Source organism: Heloderma suspectum, chromosome 6 (genome assembly GCF_057233095.1).
Source record: "Heloderma suspectum isolate Gila_16-S chromosome 6, 16-S_ref, whole genome shotgun sequence".
In the NCBI taxonomy this organism is placed as follows: Eukaryota; Metazoa; Chordata; class Lepidosauria; order Squamata; family Helodermatidae; genus Heloderma; species Heloderma suspectum.
In genome coordinates this window covers 59,118,017-59,135,506 of record NC_139463.1, presented here as the reverse complement: position 1 = coordinate 59,135,506, position 17,490 = coordinate 59,118,017, and the positions used below count along the sequence as shown (strand labels likewise).

At 48.3% G+C, this 17,490-nt stretch overlaps 1 protein-coding gene across 1 annotated transcript; it reads left to right on the top strand.

Annotated features, from left to right (window-relative positions):
• Positions 1–3,373: 3,373 nt before the first annotated feature.
• Positions 3,374–16,855, top strand: LOC146340951 (uncharacterized). The gene is made up of 4 exons (XM_084808242.1): positions 3,374–3,630; positions 7,548–7,685; positions 14,722–14,866; positions 16,537–16,855. Exons 2-4 carry the CDS (start codon positions 7,606–7,608, stop codon positions 16,792–16,794), a joined length of 483 nt encoding a protein of 160 aa, XP_084664368.1. The 5' UTR covers positions 3,374–3,630; positions 7,548–7,605; the 3' UTR covers positions 16,795–16,855.
• Positions 16,856–17,490: the final 635 nt, after the last annotated feature.

Below are 17,490 nucleotides of genomic sequence, written 5' to 3'. Positions count from 1 at the left end.
AACAAAAAACACCCATGATAGGCTGTGTAACGATTTACGTAGCCTATCATGGCTAGATTCCCAAAGACAGCCATGATAGGCTACATAAATCGTCACGTAGCCTATCATGGGTGACTTTGAAAAAAAAAAAGCACGTACACAAATGGCGGCGCCCATGGGCGCCGCCATTTGCATTCCTTAGTTTGGCACATCTAGTCTACGTAAAGATTTACGTAGACTACGGTGAAAATAAGGGCAACGCAAATAGCGTTCCCTTATTTTTGCCGTAGTCTACGTAAATCTTTACGTAGTCTAGATGTGCCAAACTAAGGAACGCAAATGGCGGCGCCCCATGGGCACCGCCATTTGCGTACGCGCTTTTTTTTTTCAAAGTCACCTGTGATAGGCTACGTGACGATTTACATAGTCTATCACGGCTGACTTTGGAAATCTAGCCGTGATAGGCTACGTAAATCATTACGTAGCCTATCACGGGTGTATGTGTGTGTTTTTTTTTTACTTTACTTCTTTTTTTCGTGGCCAGGTACACGGGGCACTCCTCCCCGGCCTGAATTTCGGTGGCGAGGGATGGGTCGCCTCCCCCCCCTCGTCTGAACTTCGGGGGGAGAACCGAAGCGCCTCCCCCCCACCGTGAAGCAAGCTGCGGGACCAGGTAAGTCCCTTTCGTCCATCCCTAATCCCAGGGTAATAGTTATCCTGCCCAATTTTGAGTCAACTGCAAATCTGATAAGTGTTCCCTCCGCCTCCTCATCCAAGTCATTAATAAAAATGTTGAAGAGCTCTGGGCCCAGGACTGAGCCCTGCAGTTAGGGATGGCGGACAATTCCATCATGGGCTCCAATGAGTCCATATTCTTAGAATCCGGCCCCCCGGAGTCTGCGGCAGAACGAAAGACTCACCTCCACCGCCTGGTGGAATCTCTGCTGGCTGGATCCTACTTGGCACCGTCCGTCCGCTGCCATCCACTGCCGTCCGCTGCTGCCCACTGCTGCCTGTCTTCAGATGCAAATGGCATTTGCTGTGCCATTTACATCCCTGCTTTTTGCCATGATAGGCTACGTAAAGATTTCCGAAGCCTATCATGGCAAAAGGCAGGGACGCAAATGGCGTCCGCTACACCAGACGCCATTTGCGTGGCAGGGAGGGATGGACCACCTCCCCCTCTGTGGACCCCCCCAGCAAACTAGTGAGTATATTTTGTACACCCCTACCTGCAGTTAGGGATGTCAGAGAATTCCACCACGGATCTCGCTGAGGCAGAATGCCAGTGCATTTGGCCCCCCGAACTCTGTGGCGGAATGGTCTGCCACCCCCCCGCCCCCCTGCGGATCCCCCCCCAGGACGAGACTTACCTGGCACGGATGTTCCGGTCGGCGGCGGCTGCAGTGGCTGGACTTCTGACCAGCTGCCGCTGCTGCCATTTCCAGTCTTGTGGTTGTTGTTTTTTTTACAAGACATGATAGGCTACGTAAAGATTTACTTAGCCTATCATGGTTGGGTAAAAACAAAAACAAAAAAACCCCATATACGCAAATGGTGGCAGCTACGGCCGCCACCATTTGCATTCCCTATTTTTGGCCGTCTTAGTCTACGTAAATATTTACGTAGACTATAACGGTGAAAATAAAGGGGAACGCAAATAGTGTAGTGGGCACTATTTGCATCCCTTTTTGATTTGCCGTTTTAGCCTACATAAATATTTATGTAGGCTAAAACGGTGAATCAAAAAGGGACGCAAATAGCACCCGCTACATTATTTGCGTTCCCCTTTATTTTTTCCATCATAGTCTATGTAAATATTTACGTAGATTAAGACGGCCAAAAATAAGGAACGAAAATGGCGGCGGCTGTAGCTGCTGCCATTTGCGTACGCGGGTTCCCCCCCCCAGAGCCCTCCGTGGCCAGAAATCTGGCTGCGGATGGCTCTGGCTTGGGCTGGGCCTGGCCAGCTGCTCCGCGGAGCTGCCGTGGAGCACAGCTGGCTGTGGAGGATTCCAGGGGGGAGGAACGGATCGCCTCCTCCCCCGTCGAGGATTCCAGGGGGAGGGACAGAACACCTCCCCCCCACCATCAACATAATCCACGGAAAGGTAAGTGACTTTCGTACATCCCTACCTACAGTAGCCCGCTTGTTACCTCTCCCCAGTTTGTAAAGATCCCATTGAGAAGCACTCTTTGAGTCCAATTCTGTAGCCAACTGTGGATCCACCTGATAGATAAATCCTGATCAACGATGAATTGAAACAAATTTCTCATATAGGCCTACAAGGTGGAGATTGGGAGGAGATAGCAGACTTATCTGGATGAATTAAAACAGGGGAAGGCAGTTCCAGGAGGTCTGGGGTCCGTTGTCACCCTCAGAACAGCTTCCCCCCCAAGCTGTTCTGGAAGGGAAAAAACAAAAATTAAAAGAAAAATTTCAGGGCTGTCATCAAAACGTGATGTCCAACGGCTGTGTGGTCCTCAGCAGTGACTAAAGTGCTAAAGTTAGCTTGCCATCAAGTTATATTTGTCCATTATAGCGCTCTATAGCTGCTACAGAGTGCCATTTGTATTCTTAAAAAATCCTGGGGTGGAATTCAGGGGACGTGTGTGGCAGGGTCTGCATGTTGCAACCCCTGATTAAAAAAAAGAATGTGTAAAATAAAATAACTAATTTATTATGGCATAAGCTTTTCTGGATTGTAGACCAGTTCTGTGCATGAAAGCGTATGATGTAGCAAATTTAAAAAACGCGATGCTTCGCTGTTTCTGCTGCAAAAGACTAACACCACTGACAGCCCTCTGGAAACTGTTGGCTGGATGAGGCCTTGCTTGCTGTCAGGTGGAACCCAAGACTGCTGGGCAGAGGACCATAATGGCTGACCCAGCTCTCCCCGTCAAAGCCTGTTCCCCCATTTCTTTGGTGGGGACATGGCTGGTCTACTGACTCGAAGATGGGGACGTGTCCTGCAGGATGCCTCCATCATCACTCAGCCTCCCTGGGAAATCCAGGGGTGGCAGAGTGCTTGCAAGGGTAGTCTAGCATAGGGATGTACGAAAGTCACTTACCTTTTCTCAGCTTGGCTTCACGGTGGGGGGGAGGTGCTTCGCTTCCCCCCCCGAAGTTCGGGCGAAGGGGGGGAGGCTTCCCGCCTCGCCCGGCCGAAATTCAGGCCGGGGGGAGGCTTTCCGCCTCACCCGGCCGAAATTCAGGCCGGGGAGAAGTGCCCCGTCTCCCCGGCCGCGAAACAAAAAGTTTTTTAAAAAAGACCCCGTGATAGGCTACGTAATGATTTACGTAGCCTATCATGGCTAGATTTCCAAAGTCAGCCATGATAGGCTACGTAAATCGTCATGTAGCCTATCACGGGTGACTTTGAAAAAAATCTTTACATAGACTAGACGTGCCAAAATAAGGAACGCAAATGGCAGCGCTCATGTGAACGGTTTTACATTCCTTCATAAAAAGCTGTGCCTGTTCTTCGTGGAAGGAGGAGAGCACTCCTGAAGCTCTACTACAGCACCGGTGACTGTGGTGAACTTTGCAGGGGCCCACCAACACCCCGGCCCTTCCTGCAAAGCAGACGTGGCATCCCCACCCACCCCTTGGGGCAGCATGGGGCTGGCTAGCTGCTGTTTCCAGGGCTGGTAGGCATTTTGATGGTCAGCTGGCTGCTGGATACTGTGACGAGACTGGGAGGGGGGATAGCTTTTCCTCCTGGTGGCGCTCTACTTTATGTGGGTTCCCCAGGAAAAGAATATCTGACAGGCTGCCACCAGTCAGGAAAGACTTCCTAAACACCCTAATCTGTCCATCTGCTTCTGAGCCCGATTGCCAAGGACCCTTTTCTTTGCCCCAGAACTAGGAAGGAAGTAAAAAAAAAGTACTTTGGGCTTTCCTTCCCAAAGAACAGAAACAGTGAACGTTCCAAAGCCCTTCTAAAAAATTTAAAGGACAAATGGTAGATTTGTAACCATGTGGGGAAGAGCTCAGTGAGAAATCCCTTTAAAACAACACAGCCACATGTCCAACTATAAAAAGGAGTTGAATTAGGGGAAAAAGAGAAAGAAGGGAGAGAGGAACAACAGGGAAGGCAACACTCACACGCATACTCAGAATTCCCAATAAAATAAGAAGTCTAACTTGTAGAGTCACATTCTCTATTTGACTACAGCCTTGAATCTTAGAGCATATGCTGCGTTTATTGCAGAGAGGATGCTCTGAGACAGCAAGAGAACATCTGGCTTCCCATGAGAAGGTATATAGGAAAGCTCTAGAAGCACTGAGGGGGTCTTTTTTATGGGGGATCTCCATTCAGTACAAAGCCAGCCCCTTAGAAGAGACTGATGGCTGGTGTGTCCGATAATGTGAATAGGGATGTACGAAAGTCACTTACCTTTCCGTAGATTATGTTGATGGTGGGGGGGGGAGGCGTTCCATTCCTCCCCCCAGAATCCTCGATGGGGGGGAGACGAACTGCTCCTCCCCCCCAGAATCCTCCATGGCTTGCTGTGTTCTGCGGCAGCTCCGCAGAGCAGCCGGCCAGGCCCAGCCAGGCCAAAGCCATCCACAATCCAGATTTCCGGCCGCGGAGAGCTCTGGGAAAACAAAACAAAAAAAACTGCGTATGCAAATGGCAGCGGCTACGGCCGCCGCCATTTGCGTTCCTTATTTTGGGCTGTCTTAATCTACATAAATATTTATGTAGACTATGACGGCGAAAATAAAGGGGAATGCAAATAGCGTAGCGGGTGCTATTTGCGTCCCTTTTTGATTCACCGTTTTAGCCTACGTAAATATTTACGTAGACTAAGATGGCCAAAAATAAGGAATGCAAATGGCGGCAGCCATAGCTGCCGCCATTTGCGTACACGGTTTTTTTGTTTTTTTAAACCCAGCCAGCCATGATAGGCTACGTAAATCTTTACGTAGCCTATCACGTCGTCTTTTTTTTTTTTTTTTACAAGACTGCAAATGGCGGTGGCGGCAGCCAGTCGGAAGGCCAGCCGCCGCAGCCGCCGCCAGAGCCGCCGCCACCAGGAAGATCCGCCCCAGGTAAGTTTTGTCCTGGGGGGGGATCCACGGGGGGGTGGGGGGGGCAGGCCGTTCCTCCATGGAGTTTGGGGGGCTGAATGCACTGGCATTTGTCCTCACCAAGATCCATGGAAAAATTCTCTGACATCTCTAAATGTGAGAGCCTCCATTTCTTATGTAAGTGGTCTCGCCAGGAAATAATGAAATGACCTCACGCCTGGTAATTCCCTGGACCCAAGTTTTAAAAGATGGTAACTTCCATCTCAAAAGCCCAAGGTGTATGAAACCAGTCTATTCAAGCCAGGGGATTAAAGTGTGATTCACATTTTGGAGGACAAAGGACTGAGATAAGACCAGAAGAACATAAGAAGAGCCATACTGGATCATACCAAGGGTTCATCTAGTCTAGAATTCTGTTCAAATAGTGGCCATTCAGCTGTTGACCAGGAACCCACAAACAGGACAGGAGTGCAACAGCACCCTCCCACCCATGTTCCCAGCCATTGGTGTACATAGGCTCACTGCCTCTGGTTCCGGAGGTAGCACATAGCCCTCCAGACTGATAGCCATTGCTAGCCTTCCCTCCAGGAATTTCTCTAACCCCCTTTTAAAGACATCCAACTTGGCGGCCATCACTACCTCCTGTGGTCGCCAACTCCATAGCTGAACTATGTGCTGTGTGAAGAAGTACTTCCTTCTATGTATCCTGAATCTCCCACCAATCAGCTTCACAGAATGACCCCGGGTTCTAGAATTTTGAGAGACAGAGAAAAATGTCTCACCATCCATATTCTCCACACCATGCATAATTTGGTAGACCTCTATCATGTCTCTCCTAACCCTTCTTTTTTCCAAGCTAAACAATCCCAGCTACTGGAACCTTCTCTCACAGGGGCGATGCTCCAGCCCCTTGATCATGTTAGCTGCCCTTTTCTGCGCTTTTTCCAGCTCTACCATATTTTTCTTTAGGTGTGGTGACCGGAACTGTGCACAGTATTCCAAGTGTGGTTTAGCTAAGGCTAGATAAAATATTCAGGTTGCCTGGCAGGGTGCCAACTGCCCAGATGCTCTAGGGGCACTGTGCATCTGTATCAGCGGAGGGTTTGTCACAGACACACCATTCTCCACCTGCCCCTCATTGCTCCACCATCCACATATTAGATGAAGTGGTTTCACCCGCTGGCAGGAGAGGGTGTGCTCTCCAGATGGACGGCTCCTGGCACTATCAGTCCAAAGGCCTCGTGCAGCTATTTGGTTCTTTCCTCCAGAATGGGCTTTTGTGGAGGGAAAAACAAGACAGACACAGCGCTGGGAAACACAAGAGAGTGACAAGTGGAAGATGGCGATGTCTGAAAACCTTCTCAAACCCTGTGAATGAGGCCTGGCAATTGCATACTGAAAGCCTTCTTGGGTGGCAGTTTGAAGACTTGGATTCGATACAATTTGAATATCCTATCACTTTATAGAGATAGGTCCTATTGTTGACCTGTTCATTTGATAATATCAGATCGAGCTGTATTTTCAAATCTCCTCAAACCATTTTGATAAAGAGCGGTCTGCAAGTGGTTCTATCCACCTAACAAATTGGGCTTCAGCTTTTTTTTTGTGCAGCCACCCCCACTCTGAACAGTGAGTCATTTCAGGGGTTCAGCACTTAGGCATGGTTCATTTTCCACAGAAGGACACTTCTGTGATTGATATGTTATTTCTGCCTAAATACAGGGTGAGCATAAGGTGATGAACCACAACATTAGCACTCCAACAGGGCCCTGTTCCCCTTCCAATGTCCAGGGGAACCCCTGAGTCCAACAGGATTTACTGCAGAGAGCAAAGTCATCCCTCGACCTCCTTTTCGGATCCACTTATGGCACAGACTGTCCAAGACACATATGAGCTCTGCTGGTTTCTATTCTCACACCAAACACAATCAGGATATACCTCAGTGGGAGGGGAGGAGAACAGTCACCCACCTCCAGAAGAGTCCAGTGAGGGGAAAGAAAGGATGAGTTGTGCCACCTCTGCTCACCAACAATGTCTTGACCCATCCCATCTCCTATTGAAACACACCACCAACAGAAGGTTATGGGCTATCATCTGTCTCTTGTCATGTCATTAAGAGGGGTTGCCTCCAGGCATCTCCTCTGCCTATTTAAATCTTAGAACCAAGAATTACATAGTTGGGCGGGATTTTGAATCTCTTTGTGCTCAGAGTCTTTGGGCTGTGAAGTGCCCCCAAAGGTCATTCAGACCAACGCCAATGCTATAATAAATATTAAAGCCTTCTATAACTTTAAGCTAACAAACAAAACACCATTCCACCCAGTCAGTATAAAAATATACAGCAATACAAAAGTTTAGAAGGTTTTATTTTAAAATAAAACAAATTGGGATCACAATAAATCATGTAAGAACGAATAGCCAGCTGAATTGACTGACTGACTGACTGGAAAATGATTGATTGACTGGAAAATGAATGAGCAGAGATTTATTTTAACAATGTATTCTAATCACAGGCTCCTCTCCTTATTAGGTGATCTTTACAATTGAGACTGGGCCTCAGGAGAATAATGTAACATTTGGGAAGGAAGATGCAACTGAGGAGACCAGCCCCGGAGGCCAAGATGGAGAAGATTTCCACAGCCACCATGGATTTCCCCTTGGTGCGCAGGTAGGTGGGCACAAAGGAGACCCAAACGCTGCTAAACCCCAGCATGCTGAAGGTGATAAACCTGGCTTCATTGAAGCTGTCAGGCAGCTTCCTTGCTAGGAAAGCCACCATGAAGCTAACAAGAGACAGGAAACCCATGTAACCCAAGACAGTGTAAAACATGGTGACTGAGCCTTCATTGCATTCCACGATGATCTCTCCAGGCAGGGAATGGAAGTTGACATTTAGGAATGGTGGAGAGGTCATCAGCCAGAAAGTACAGATCACAGCTTGGATGAGGGGGCAGGCCAGGAGAATGGAGTTTGTCAGTTGTCTCCCCAAAAGTTTTCTGGCCATGTTTCCTGGCTTGGTGGCCATGAAGGCCAGAACTACCATGACAGTTTTGGCCAAAATGGAAGAAATCGCAACAGAGAAGATGATGCTGAAAATACTTTGTCACAGAAGACAGGTGAGCTTTGTGGGTTGGCCAATGAAGAGGAAGGAGCAGAGGAAACAGAGCAGGAGGGAGATGAGGAGGACGTATGTGAGGTCTCGGTTGTTGGCTTTGACGACTGGTGTGTTACGGTGTTGAATGAAGGTTGCCAGTACTAAAGACGTGATCAGGGAGAGAAAAAGAGCTAGAGAAGCTAAGCTTTGCCCCAGTGTCTCTTGATAGGAAAGGAAGTGGATCTTCTTGGAGATACACTGGTCTTGGTTCTTGTTTGGGTATTGATCTTCTGGGCATGGGGTACAGTGAGCTGCATCTGGAATGAGCAACAACAATTGAAATATCGCAATTATGACATGATGTTCATTATGTGGAGCCTTGTTCAGCCCTCAAAGACAGGGATGGAAATAGCCATTCCCTACCTTACTGTACACCTCTGATAATTTTCTGTTTAAGCTTTGGCAATCAGAATACCAGAAACAGAAAAGGCACAAAACGCTTCTTTTTTTCCCCATATGATCCCACCCCCACCTCCCTCCCCCAGTCCTGTGGCATATGCCCTGGTTCAGAGGTTCTCTCAAGATATGTTACCAGTATAAAGGCAATGCTGTGTTAGTGATGAACCACACATATAGAGAACCCACTCAAAACCATCTTAGAGCAAGCTTAATCCTTCACTCTCAAGATGGGTATTACCAGATTCTATTCCTTAAGAAACACTCTCAGACAAGAATTGTCTTTGTTTGTCTTTTTACTACAAATGTATCAGCATAACAACACTAAATACAAGAGCATCTGCATGCATGAATTCGAACATTTCGAGGATCCAACATCATGGGAACTACACACCAGTCAGTCTGACATCAATCCCTAGAGAATTCTGGAGCAGATGATAAAGCAATCCATCTGTAAGCACCTTGAAAACAATGCAGTGATTACTCGAAGCCAACATGGATTTGTCAAGAACAAATCCTGCTAGACGAATCTGATCTCATTTTTTGATCCGGTAACCTCCTTCGTGGACTGTGGGAATTCTCTGGACATCATATACCTTGACTTCAGCAAAGCTTTCAACAAAGTGCTCCATGATATCCTGATGAGCAAACGAGCTCAAAGTAGGGGTGCACGAAAGCCACTTACATGGTCTCGCAGCTTGCTTCGCGGTGGGGGGGAGGCACTTCGCTGCTCCCCCCGAAGTTCAGGCCAGGGGGGGAGGCTTCCCTCCTCGCCCGGCCGAAATTCAGGCCGGGGGGGAGGCTTCCCACCTCGCCCAGCCGAAATTCAGGCTGGGGAGGAGGCGCCTCGCCTCGCCCGGCCGCGAAATAAAAAGTTAAAAAAAAAAACGCCCCCGTGATAGGCTATGTGACGATTAACGTAGCCTATCACGGCTAGATCTGCAAAGTCTAATTTGCGTTGCCCTTATTTTCGCCATAGTCTACGTAAACATTTACGTAGACTACAGTGACTAAATAAGGAACGCGAATGGCGGCTCCCTATGGGGGCCGCCATTAGCGTACGCGCTTTTTTTTTTTTTTTAAAGTCACCCGTGATAGGCTACGTGATGATTGACGTAGCCTATCATGGCTGACTTTGCAGATCTAGCTGTGATAGGCTACGTGAATCGTCACGTAGCCTATCAGGGGGCGTTTTTTTTTTTTTTTTAACTTTCGCGTTCGCGGCCGGGCGAGGCGGGAAGCCTCCTCCCCAGCCTGAATTTCGGCCGGGCCGAGGCGGAAAGCCTCCCCCCCCGGCCGGAACTTTGCGGGGGGAGCAGCGAAGCGCCTCCACCCCACCGCGAACGTCCTTCGAGGACAGGTAAGGGACTTTCGTCCACCCCTACATTCAAGGAGCACCCACCAGTGAACGGCACCAGATAGGCTCAGTTTCACACGCGTTTCACAGGGTGGGGGGGCTTCACTCTGCCACGGATTCCAGGGGGCCGAATGCGATGGCATTCGGCCTCACTGGGATCTGTGGTGGTATTCTCTGCCACCCCTAGCGCTGATCAATGTTATGCTCCAAACACTTCAGGTCTGATGCCAAAACAACCGAGGTTGGGAACATAGTTCTACAATAAATATACATGAAAAGTGGAGCCAGGACAGATTCTGTACATGTGGGTAGTAGTAATTTCCTGGGAGTCCTTATTTTATGATTTGAACAGATTTCTTTTGGAAGTCATGAATACTTTGCACAGAAGTATATAACAGAGGTACACCCTCCAAAATAGTATTTATAGAGAAAATATTCCTAGGGGAAATGGCACATGTCCCCTTGTCTATGACCTTCCCCCTGTCCCCACTTCACTCTTAGCCCAGTATGGTCTGCACTTTTATGTGGCTCTCAAAGTCAGAGATACCCGTGGAGTTAGAAATCGTCCCTTCTGGACAATGGTCACATCTGTAATAGCAAACCGGCTTCCCCTCTGGAACTCTTCTCCGGTGCCCTGGAGAGCACCGCTCCACACACCTAGCGACAGGAACCTTCTAAAAGGGAAAGGCAAACGGTAGAGGATTTCCACCTGGCAACAACTGCACTGAATGTAGCTACTCAACAGAGCCTCCCATTGCATGATGGAGGGGATTATGAGTTCAGGAGGTGATGGGAAATATGTGGTATGGCTGCCTCTTATTAGAAAGGCAGTTTAGCAGAGAGAGGCAAAGCAGAATGCGGGTTGACCAATCCCACATTCACATGAAGGCTAACGAACATAAAGCAGCCATACTCTTCTTTTAGTTAAGAAAGAAAACAGCTCTACTCACATGTCATCTTGCATATAATGCATGCACAGCTTGCAGTCTCAAAACAAGGATTTGTTCAGTTAATTTTCCTGTGTTCAGTGAGGAGAGAGAGCAAGCCAGGTGCACTCCCAGCAATGGAGAGTGGCGGTGGGGGGTGGGTAGGGGAGGAAGACACAGGAGGCCGCTGTGGGCTATAGAGTCCTAAGGCCAGCTATGTCCATGCTTTGACTAGCTAAATGCCAAACTGCCCCCTTCCTTTAACTTGCAGACGAAGTTGTAATATCCCCAACAGGAGGGCCGAATCTCTCAGCACCATCGTAAAAGAGGCTCCTCTGGGAGACACCAATTCTAACACCAGAACCAGCTGTATCCTGATGAGGCTAAGGGGACAGGGAGCCTCCACTCAGCAAATCCCTCCCCTTTCCCATTATATCAGAGAGTTTGTCCCATCCACTTTCCCCCTCAGTGCAGATAGAGAGAGAAATGGAGCTCTCTACCTCTCTCTGCAAGGAGAAGCAACCTTGTCCTGCAGCTCTGTCTGAGCTGGGTGCCTCTGTCCTGCCACGTTCATATTACAACTGGGGTGTAAGGCAGACCCTGGAACATTCCCTTCAAACCCACCTCTGTTGCCCACGCAATCATCTCAGGGTGAATGGTGAAGTTTTGGCCTGGGGGAGAACCTGAATTCACTCCCCCAACTTTCACAGAATAAAAAGATCCATTTTGGAAGAAGATCCAGTTCAGGATATCCCATTTCTTGCCATTTTCAGTGAAGGAGACTTCATCTCCAGCGCTGTTGTTAAAGCAGATGCTCCTCAAAGAGGCAAGAATCTGAAAAGCAAGAGACACTTAGAAAATGGGGGAAATTGTGAATGAGTTCTGGCATCCTCTAACACTCTGTAACAGCCATCAAGTTAGGAGACTTCTTTTCCCCTGCACTCCATTATCACATTTAATTGCCGAATGGTTCAGGCTTTTTTGGCTGGTGCCTACTTTCTACAGCACAGCCTCCTATCTTCTAGTGGGAGCTGGAGTGGCTTTACTCATGGCAGCAAAGAGAGCAATATCTGGGGTTCTTCAGCTGGCTGTCAAGATGGAACCTAGACGGGGGAGAGCTGCCTGCTCTTTGCTTCGCAGGGGTGTGCTGGGGAACGATGCCACATTATGGATAAGAACTATATGTCTGGCTGAAGCCTCGCAGCATTCCTCCCTCCTCACTATTCACAGTTGCAACTGTAGAATTATTCTGGAAGTGCCATGAATCTCCTCTATCCCTGACTCACTTGCCAGTGCTCTTTAATGGAAAGGATGGCCATGGAAGCATTTCCATGGGGACACGTCCTTCTTCAGAGCTTAGGAAAGGCTAATGCCCCTTTTCCCAGGCCCCCCATTTGCTTCCAGGATCAGACCACTGAGAAATCACTGAGGTGCTTTCATACACTTGCCCAGGGTGAAGGAGGATGTTACCTGCCACGGCTGGATGTTCAGGAGCCTCTTGCCTCCCCCCGTCAGTCCATGTTTGGATCCAGACACAGCATGCAACGCATGTGCCACAGAATAAACACCATTGTAGATCCTGTAGCTGTGACTTGTCATGCTCATTTTGAACATGTTATGTGGCAAGTCCTCTGCCTTCTCCTTCCCAGTACAGTTTCTCTCTCCTCGTGGGGAGGTTTGGCCTGATTTCAGAAACCGACAGCTAAATGCCTTTTCCCACCAGAAACGGAGAAGGACAACTTCTTGCAGCCGGAGTGGATCTAATGCCCCAAGAAAATGCTTCTGGCACATCCCTTGTGTGGACTTTGAAGTGCAAAGCACCATAGAAGATTTTTAGATACCACCCACCTGAGGGGGCTCCTGTCGCAGCCATTTCCCAATAGGATGTCATGATCCAAACCTTCCTAAATGGGGTCGTGGTCTTTCTTTCATGATTCCTCAACAACAGTGTTAATTGTCCTAGAATACTGGAGTCCCCAAAGAAAATCATCACTTGGGGCTCAAACCAAGAACAAGGAATAGATCCACTTTCTATCCGACGCCGATAAAGTGGGTCCGTTGGATTGAACGTTTCAGAGATGGCCACACAGATGTCATTTTGCTTGAGCATTGGGGTCAGTGTCTGGATGAAATGTTCAACGCTGTCACCCTCGGGAGCAAGGAGCCCAATCCAGTTCCAGTGGAAATGCAGGAGCAGCCGGACTAAGCCCTCATACTGAGGAATTTCATTGGTATCAATACGATAGAAGGAAGGGAATGGCCCTTTCCCTCCCTGAGCGGGGTCCAAAAAGCCATAACTGAGCTGAAGGAAGGAATTTCCTATGAGTCTGTTGTAGCAGAATTTTTGGCATCTAGCACAGTATTAATGGCTTGAGCTTCCATGGACTTTCCAAAGCTGACTTTGGATGCATAAAGTGCTCCCCAGAAGGAAGATGGACATCTTAAGAATACATATCTAAATATAAAGTGAAGCACTGTGATGTTGTTAAGTCTCTCCCAAGTGTGGATACCACCCCCCAAAGTCAGGGTGACCAGGCATGTAACCTGAAATAATTTCAAAGCATTCCAGTGAATGGGCTCTTGTGTCTAAATTCTAGAAATATATTGCGGGCTTTCTGGCCGTCCCCATATACAATAGCTTGGTCATAGCAACATAAGAAAAGTCCTGCTGAATCACACCAAGGGTCCATCTAATCCAGCATTCTGTTCACATAGCTGCAAACCAGATGCTCGTGGGAAACTCACAGGCAGGACATGAGTGCAAGAGCACGTCCTGCCCATGATCCCCACAACTGGCATACAGACGCATCGTCTCTATGACACTGAAGGCAGCATACAGGCATCAGGACTGGTAGCCAGTAATAGCCTTCTCCTCCAGGAATGTGTCCAATCCCCTCTTAAAGCCATCCCAATTGGTGGCCATCACTGCATGTTGCGGAAGTGAGTTCCACAGTTTAACAATACACTGTGTGAAGAAGTCCTTCCTTTTATCTCTCCTGAATCTCCCACTGTTCATCCTCATGGGATGACCCCAGGTTTGAGTATTATGAGAGATGGAGAAAATGTCACCCTAGCCACTTTCTTCACACCATGCGTCATTGTGTACACCTCCTACCTTTCTCCCCTTATGTGCCTTGTTTTCAAAGATGAACAATCCCAGATGTCATACCTCTCCTCATAGGGGAATTGTTCCAGCCCCTTGATCATTTTAGTTGCCCTTTTCTGCACCTTTGCCACGTCTGCAATGTCCTTCCTTGGTGTTGTGGCCAGAACTGTACACAGGATTCAAAGTGTGGTTGCACCCTAGATTTGTATCAGTGGAGTTTGATCATGGAATTTTTATTTTCAGCTCCTTTGCCAATTATGCCACACATGGAATTTTCCTTTTTCACAGCAGCCAAACACTGGGATAACATTTTCATTGCTGTCCACCACAACCCCGAGACCTCTTTCATGGTCAGTCACTGCTTTCTCAGATCATATTAGCTTTAGGGATGTCAGAGAATTCCGCCACGGATCTCGGTGAGGTCGAATGCCAGTGCATTAGGCCCCCTGAAATCTGTGGCGGAATAAATATTTACTTAAGCTATTACGGCGAAAAAAAGGGAATGCAAATAGCGTAGTGGGAGCTATTTGCATTCCTCTTTTTTTTTTGCCATAATAGGTCACATAAATATTTACGAAGGCTAAAACGGCAAAAAAAAAAAAGGAACTCATATGGCGCCCACTATGCTATTTGTGTTCCCCGTTTTTTCGCCGTAATAGCTTACGTAATATTTACGTAGGCTAAAACAGCAAAAAAAGGGAATGCAAATGGTGGCCACCATAGCCGCCATTTACGTACGCTGTTTGTTTGTTTTTTTGCCTGCAGGCTGCCCAGCGGCCAGATGTCTGGCTGCGTTCTGCCCCGGCCAGTGGCTCCGCAGAATCTCCACGGAGCAAAGCCAGCCAGGTTAGGATTTCGGGGGGAGGTGTGGAGCGCCTCCCCCCCCACCGTGAATCACCCCGTCAAAAAGGTAAGTGACTTTTGTACATCCCTAATCAGCTTGAAGGTGAAGTCGGGATTTTTTGCCCCAATGTGCATCACATTACACTTGCTTACACTGAACCGCATTTGATCAAACTGGATCCATTCTCCATGGAAAGGCACCGAGACACACAAGATAGAAAATGAGAGGCAATGTTAGTGGGGCTGAAAAAGACATCCCTGAAGTGCCCCCACTCCAAACTCTTTCTGCTGACATCCTATGGTGTGTGGCTGAAACATGGGCCATTTTAAATGGAAATCAGAATATAAGAAAAGCCCTGCTGGATCAGGCCACAGGTCCATCTAGTCCAGCACAGTGCCCAACAGTGGATCACACAGTGGCCAAGCAGCTGCCTGTGGGAAGCCCACAATCACTTCATTTCCTTATGCACCCCCATGGTCATGTTCCCCTCCAACTGGTGTACATTGGCATGCTGCTTCTGATACTGCTGGAGGTCGCACGTCTCCCTCAGGACTAGTAGGCATCAATAGCTCTATACATAAAAGTCAGGCAAATGTCTCATTGTCATGGGAGTGGGGCCTCCCCCAAGCCCTGGAGGGGTGGCTGCCTTAGCTGATCTCAGCAAGAACAACACGGAGTCTTGAGGCGCCTTGTTCTTTTATGACTCCTGAAGGTGTCAAGAGAATCTGTCTGATTTCTCCCAGTCCACACACTTTTTCTGACAGAACAGGCCCTCTGCTGGGTGGGATTATTCATGCAGTAGCCACCTGGGATTCCTGGCTACCACCAAGGAATGGCAGCTTAGCTTAGCCAGGGCCCCCGACCCCCCAATCCAGAATACAGGCAATTCAGACACTGCAAGGGCAAATCTGTTTCGGAGATCACCCCATGCGTCTTAGTGCTCCTGAGCTCTGCAGGCCCCTCATATTTATCCCCAGATGGATCACCTTACCTGTGGGATCTTGTAGATGCCTGTTAGGAATGCTATTTCTCTGGAAGATTTGGAGTCAAGACCCCCAAGAATAGAGAGCAGTTTATCCTGCCGGTCACATTTGTAATTGGGCATCATTCGCCCCCAAGTGGAAAGCAGAGAGAGGCTGTTCCGATGCATCCATCTGGCAAGGTCCTTGTGTTCATACATACGGAAGCCAAGTGTTGTGTTGGGAAGGAGAGCCGGATCCTTGTTGACCTCTGTGATGGCAAATGCCAAGGCCAGCAAGTGCTGGTAGTTCTTGACTATCGACCTGCAGTGGAGGGAGGGACATTGGGAGGTGTGTGAGGATCCCAACAGAACTCGTGAGAAGTGCTGTGTTAAAACAGCTTCTGCGTTAAACTTGCCTATTATTAGGAACCATGACGACTCGGATATTGTTTTATTTTTAGAGGAAGGAGCATAGTTCAGGGATAGAATGCCTCCTCTGAAGGTTTCTGGTCCCAGGATCCATCCTTGGCATATACAAGCTATCCTGGGAGAGAGAGAGAGACCCTGTCTAACACCCTGGAGAGCTGCTGCTACATACTAAGCCAGAGAGGATCGTTTTCTGACACAGTATGAGGCAGTTGCCAGTGTTCTTGTCTAAAGCAGCCCTGTATCCAGAGCCAGGAGGACCACCATCTTTATTTTGAGCCAAAAGCTCATTCCTTGCACGAAATATGCTGATGACTAACAGTTAATCATTTCATTATTTTATTATCAGACCCCCTATTTCTGCACTTACAAAACCCACACTTGTCGCAAACTGCAGAATCTCATCCACACCCTGCAAATATCCTCAAGCATCCAATCATGGGAATGTTGTCAGTATTTCCCAGCCTTGGGTCTCCAGGACAACTCCTGTTGTCCCCAGCATTTTCCCATATATGATGGGTGTTGTACTCCAAACAGCATCGAGGAGGACCAGGTTGGAAACCAGTTCCAGAGGGTGCAGGCTTCAAGCTGCAAGATCTATTTATGAGCATCCTGAGATCCGCCCAGCCAGACCCTGTATTTTGAAATAAAGGCACGTGCTTTGAATTAAAATATTTTGAGCTCAGGAGTGTCTTTCGAGTTCCAGAACTAAGCACAGCCCCAAGGTCTTAGACACAAAGCCCCATTCCAGGTGACCCCCAGGTTTTCTTCAGGTAAGCTGTATAATTTAGGGTGGGAGGGAGCCATCGGTTGCTGCTGTGATTACACAATTGGGAGTCAGAAATGCTTGCTGATCCAGTACAGATCACCCAGAGATCTCAGAGGAGATCCGGACCTACTTTCCATACCCTGTGTTGGAGAAATTCTGCCTGGGACACAGATGGGAAGTGGGGCAGGGGAGGCATTTTGTAGTCATTACCAGATTGTCAGCAAGAAGCTCTTCCTATGATCCATGCACAAAACCCCTCAGAATGAAAAGAACCCTCAAGTCTACGACTCTCCTTACAGGTCGAAGCCAATCCTGATGGGTCTCTGAGAGCATCATCTCAAGCCAAGAGATTTCAAACATCAGCAGCATTGCTGATGCATTTCCCTGGAAGGAGCTTTCCAATTTGAGAGGAAAGCAGCCAAGCCCCCCTCCCAGATCCCTCTGGTGGAAACTTACCGGAGAATACTGGATATGTGTAATTGGGGTAATCTACGGAAGTCTTCTATGTCATTGAAATAATAAGTGCCAAGGTGT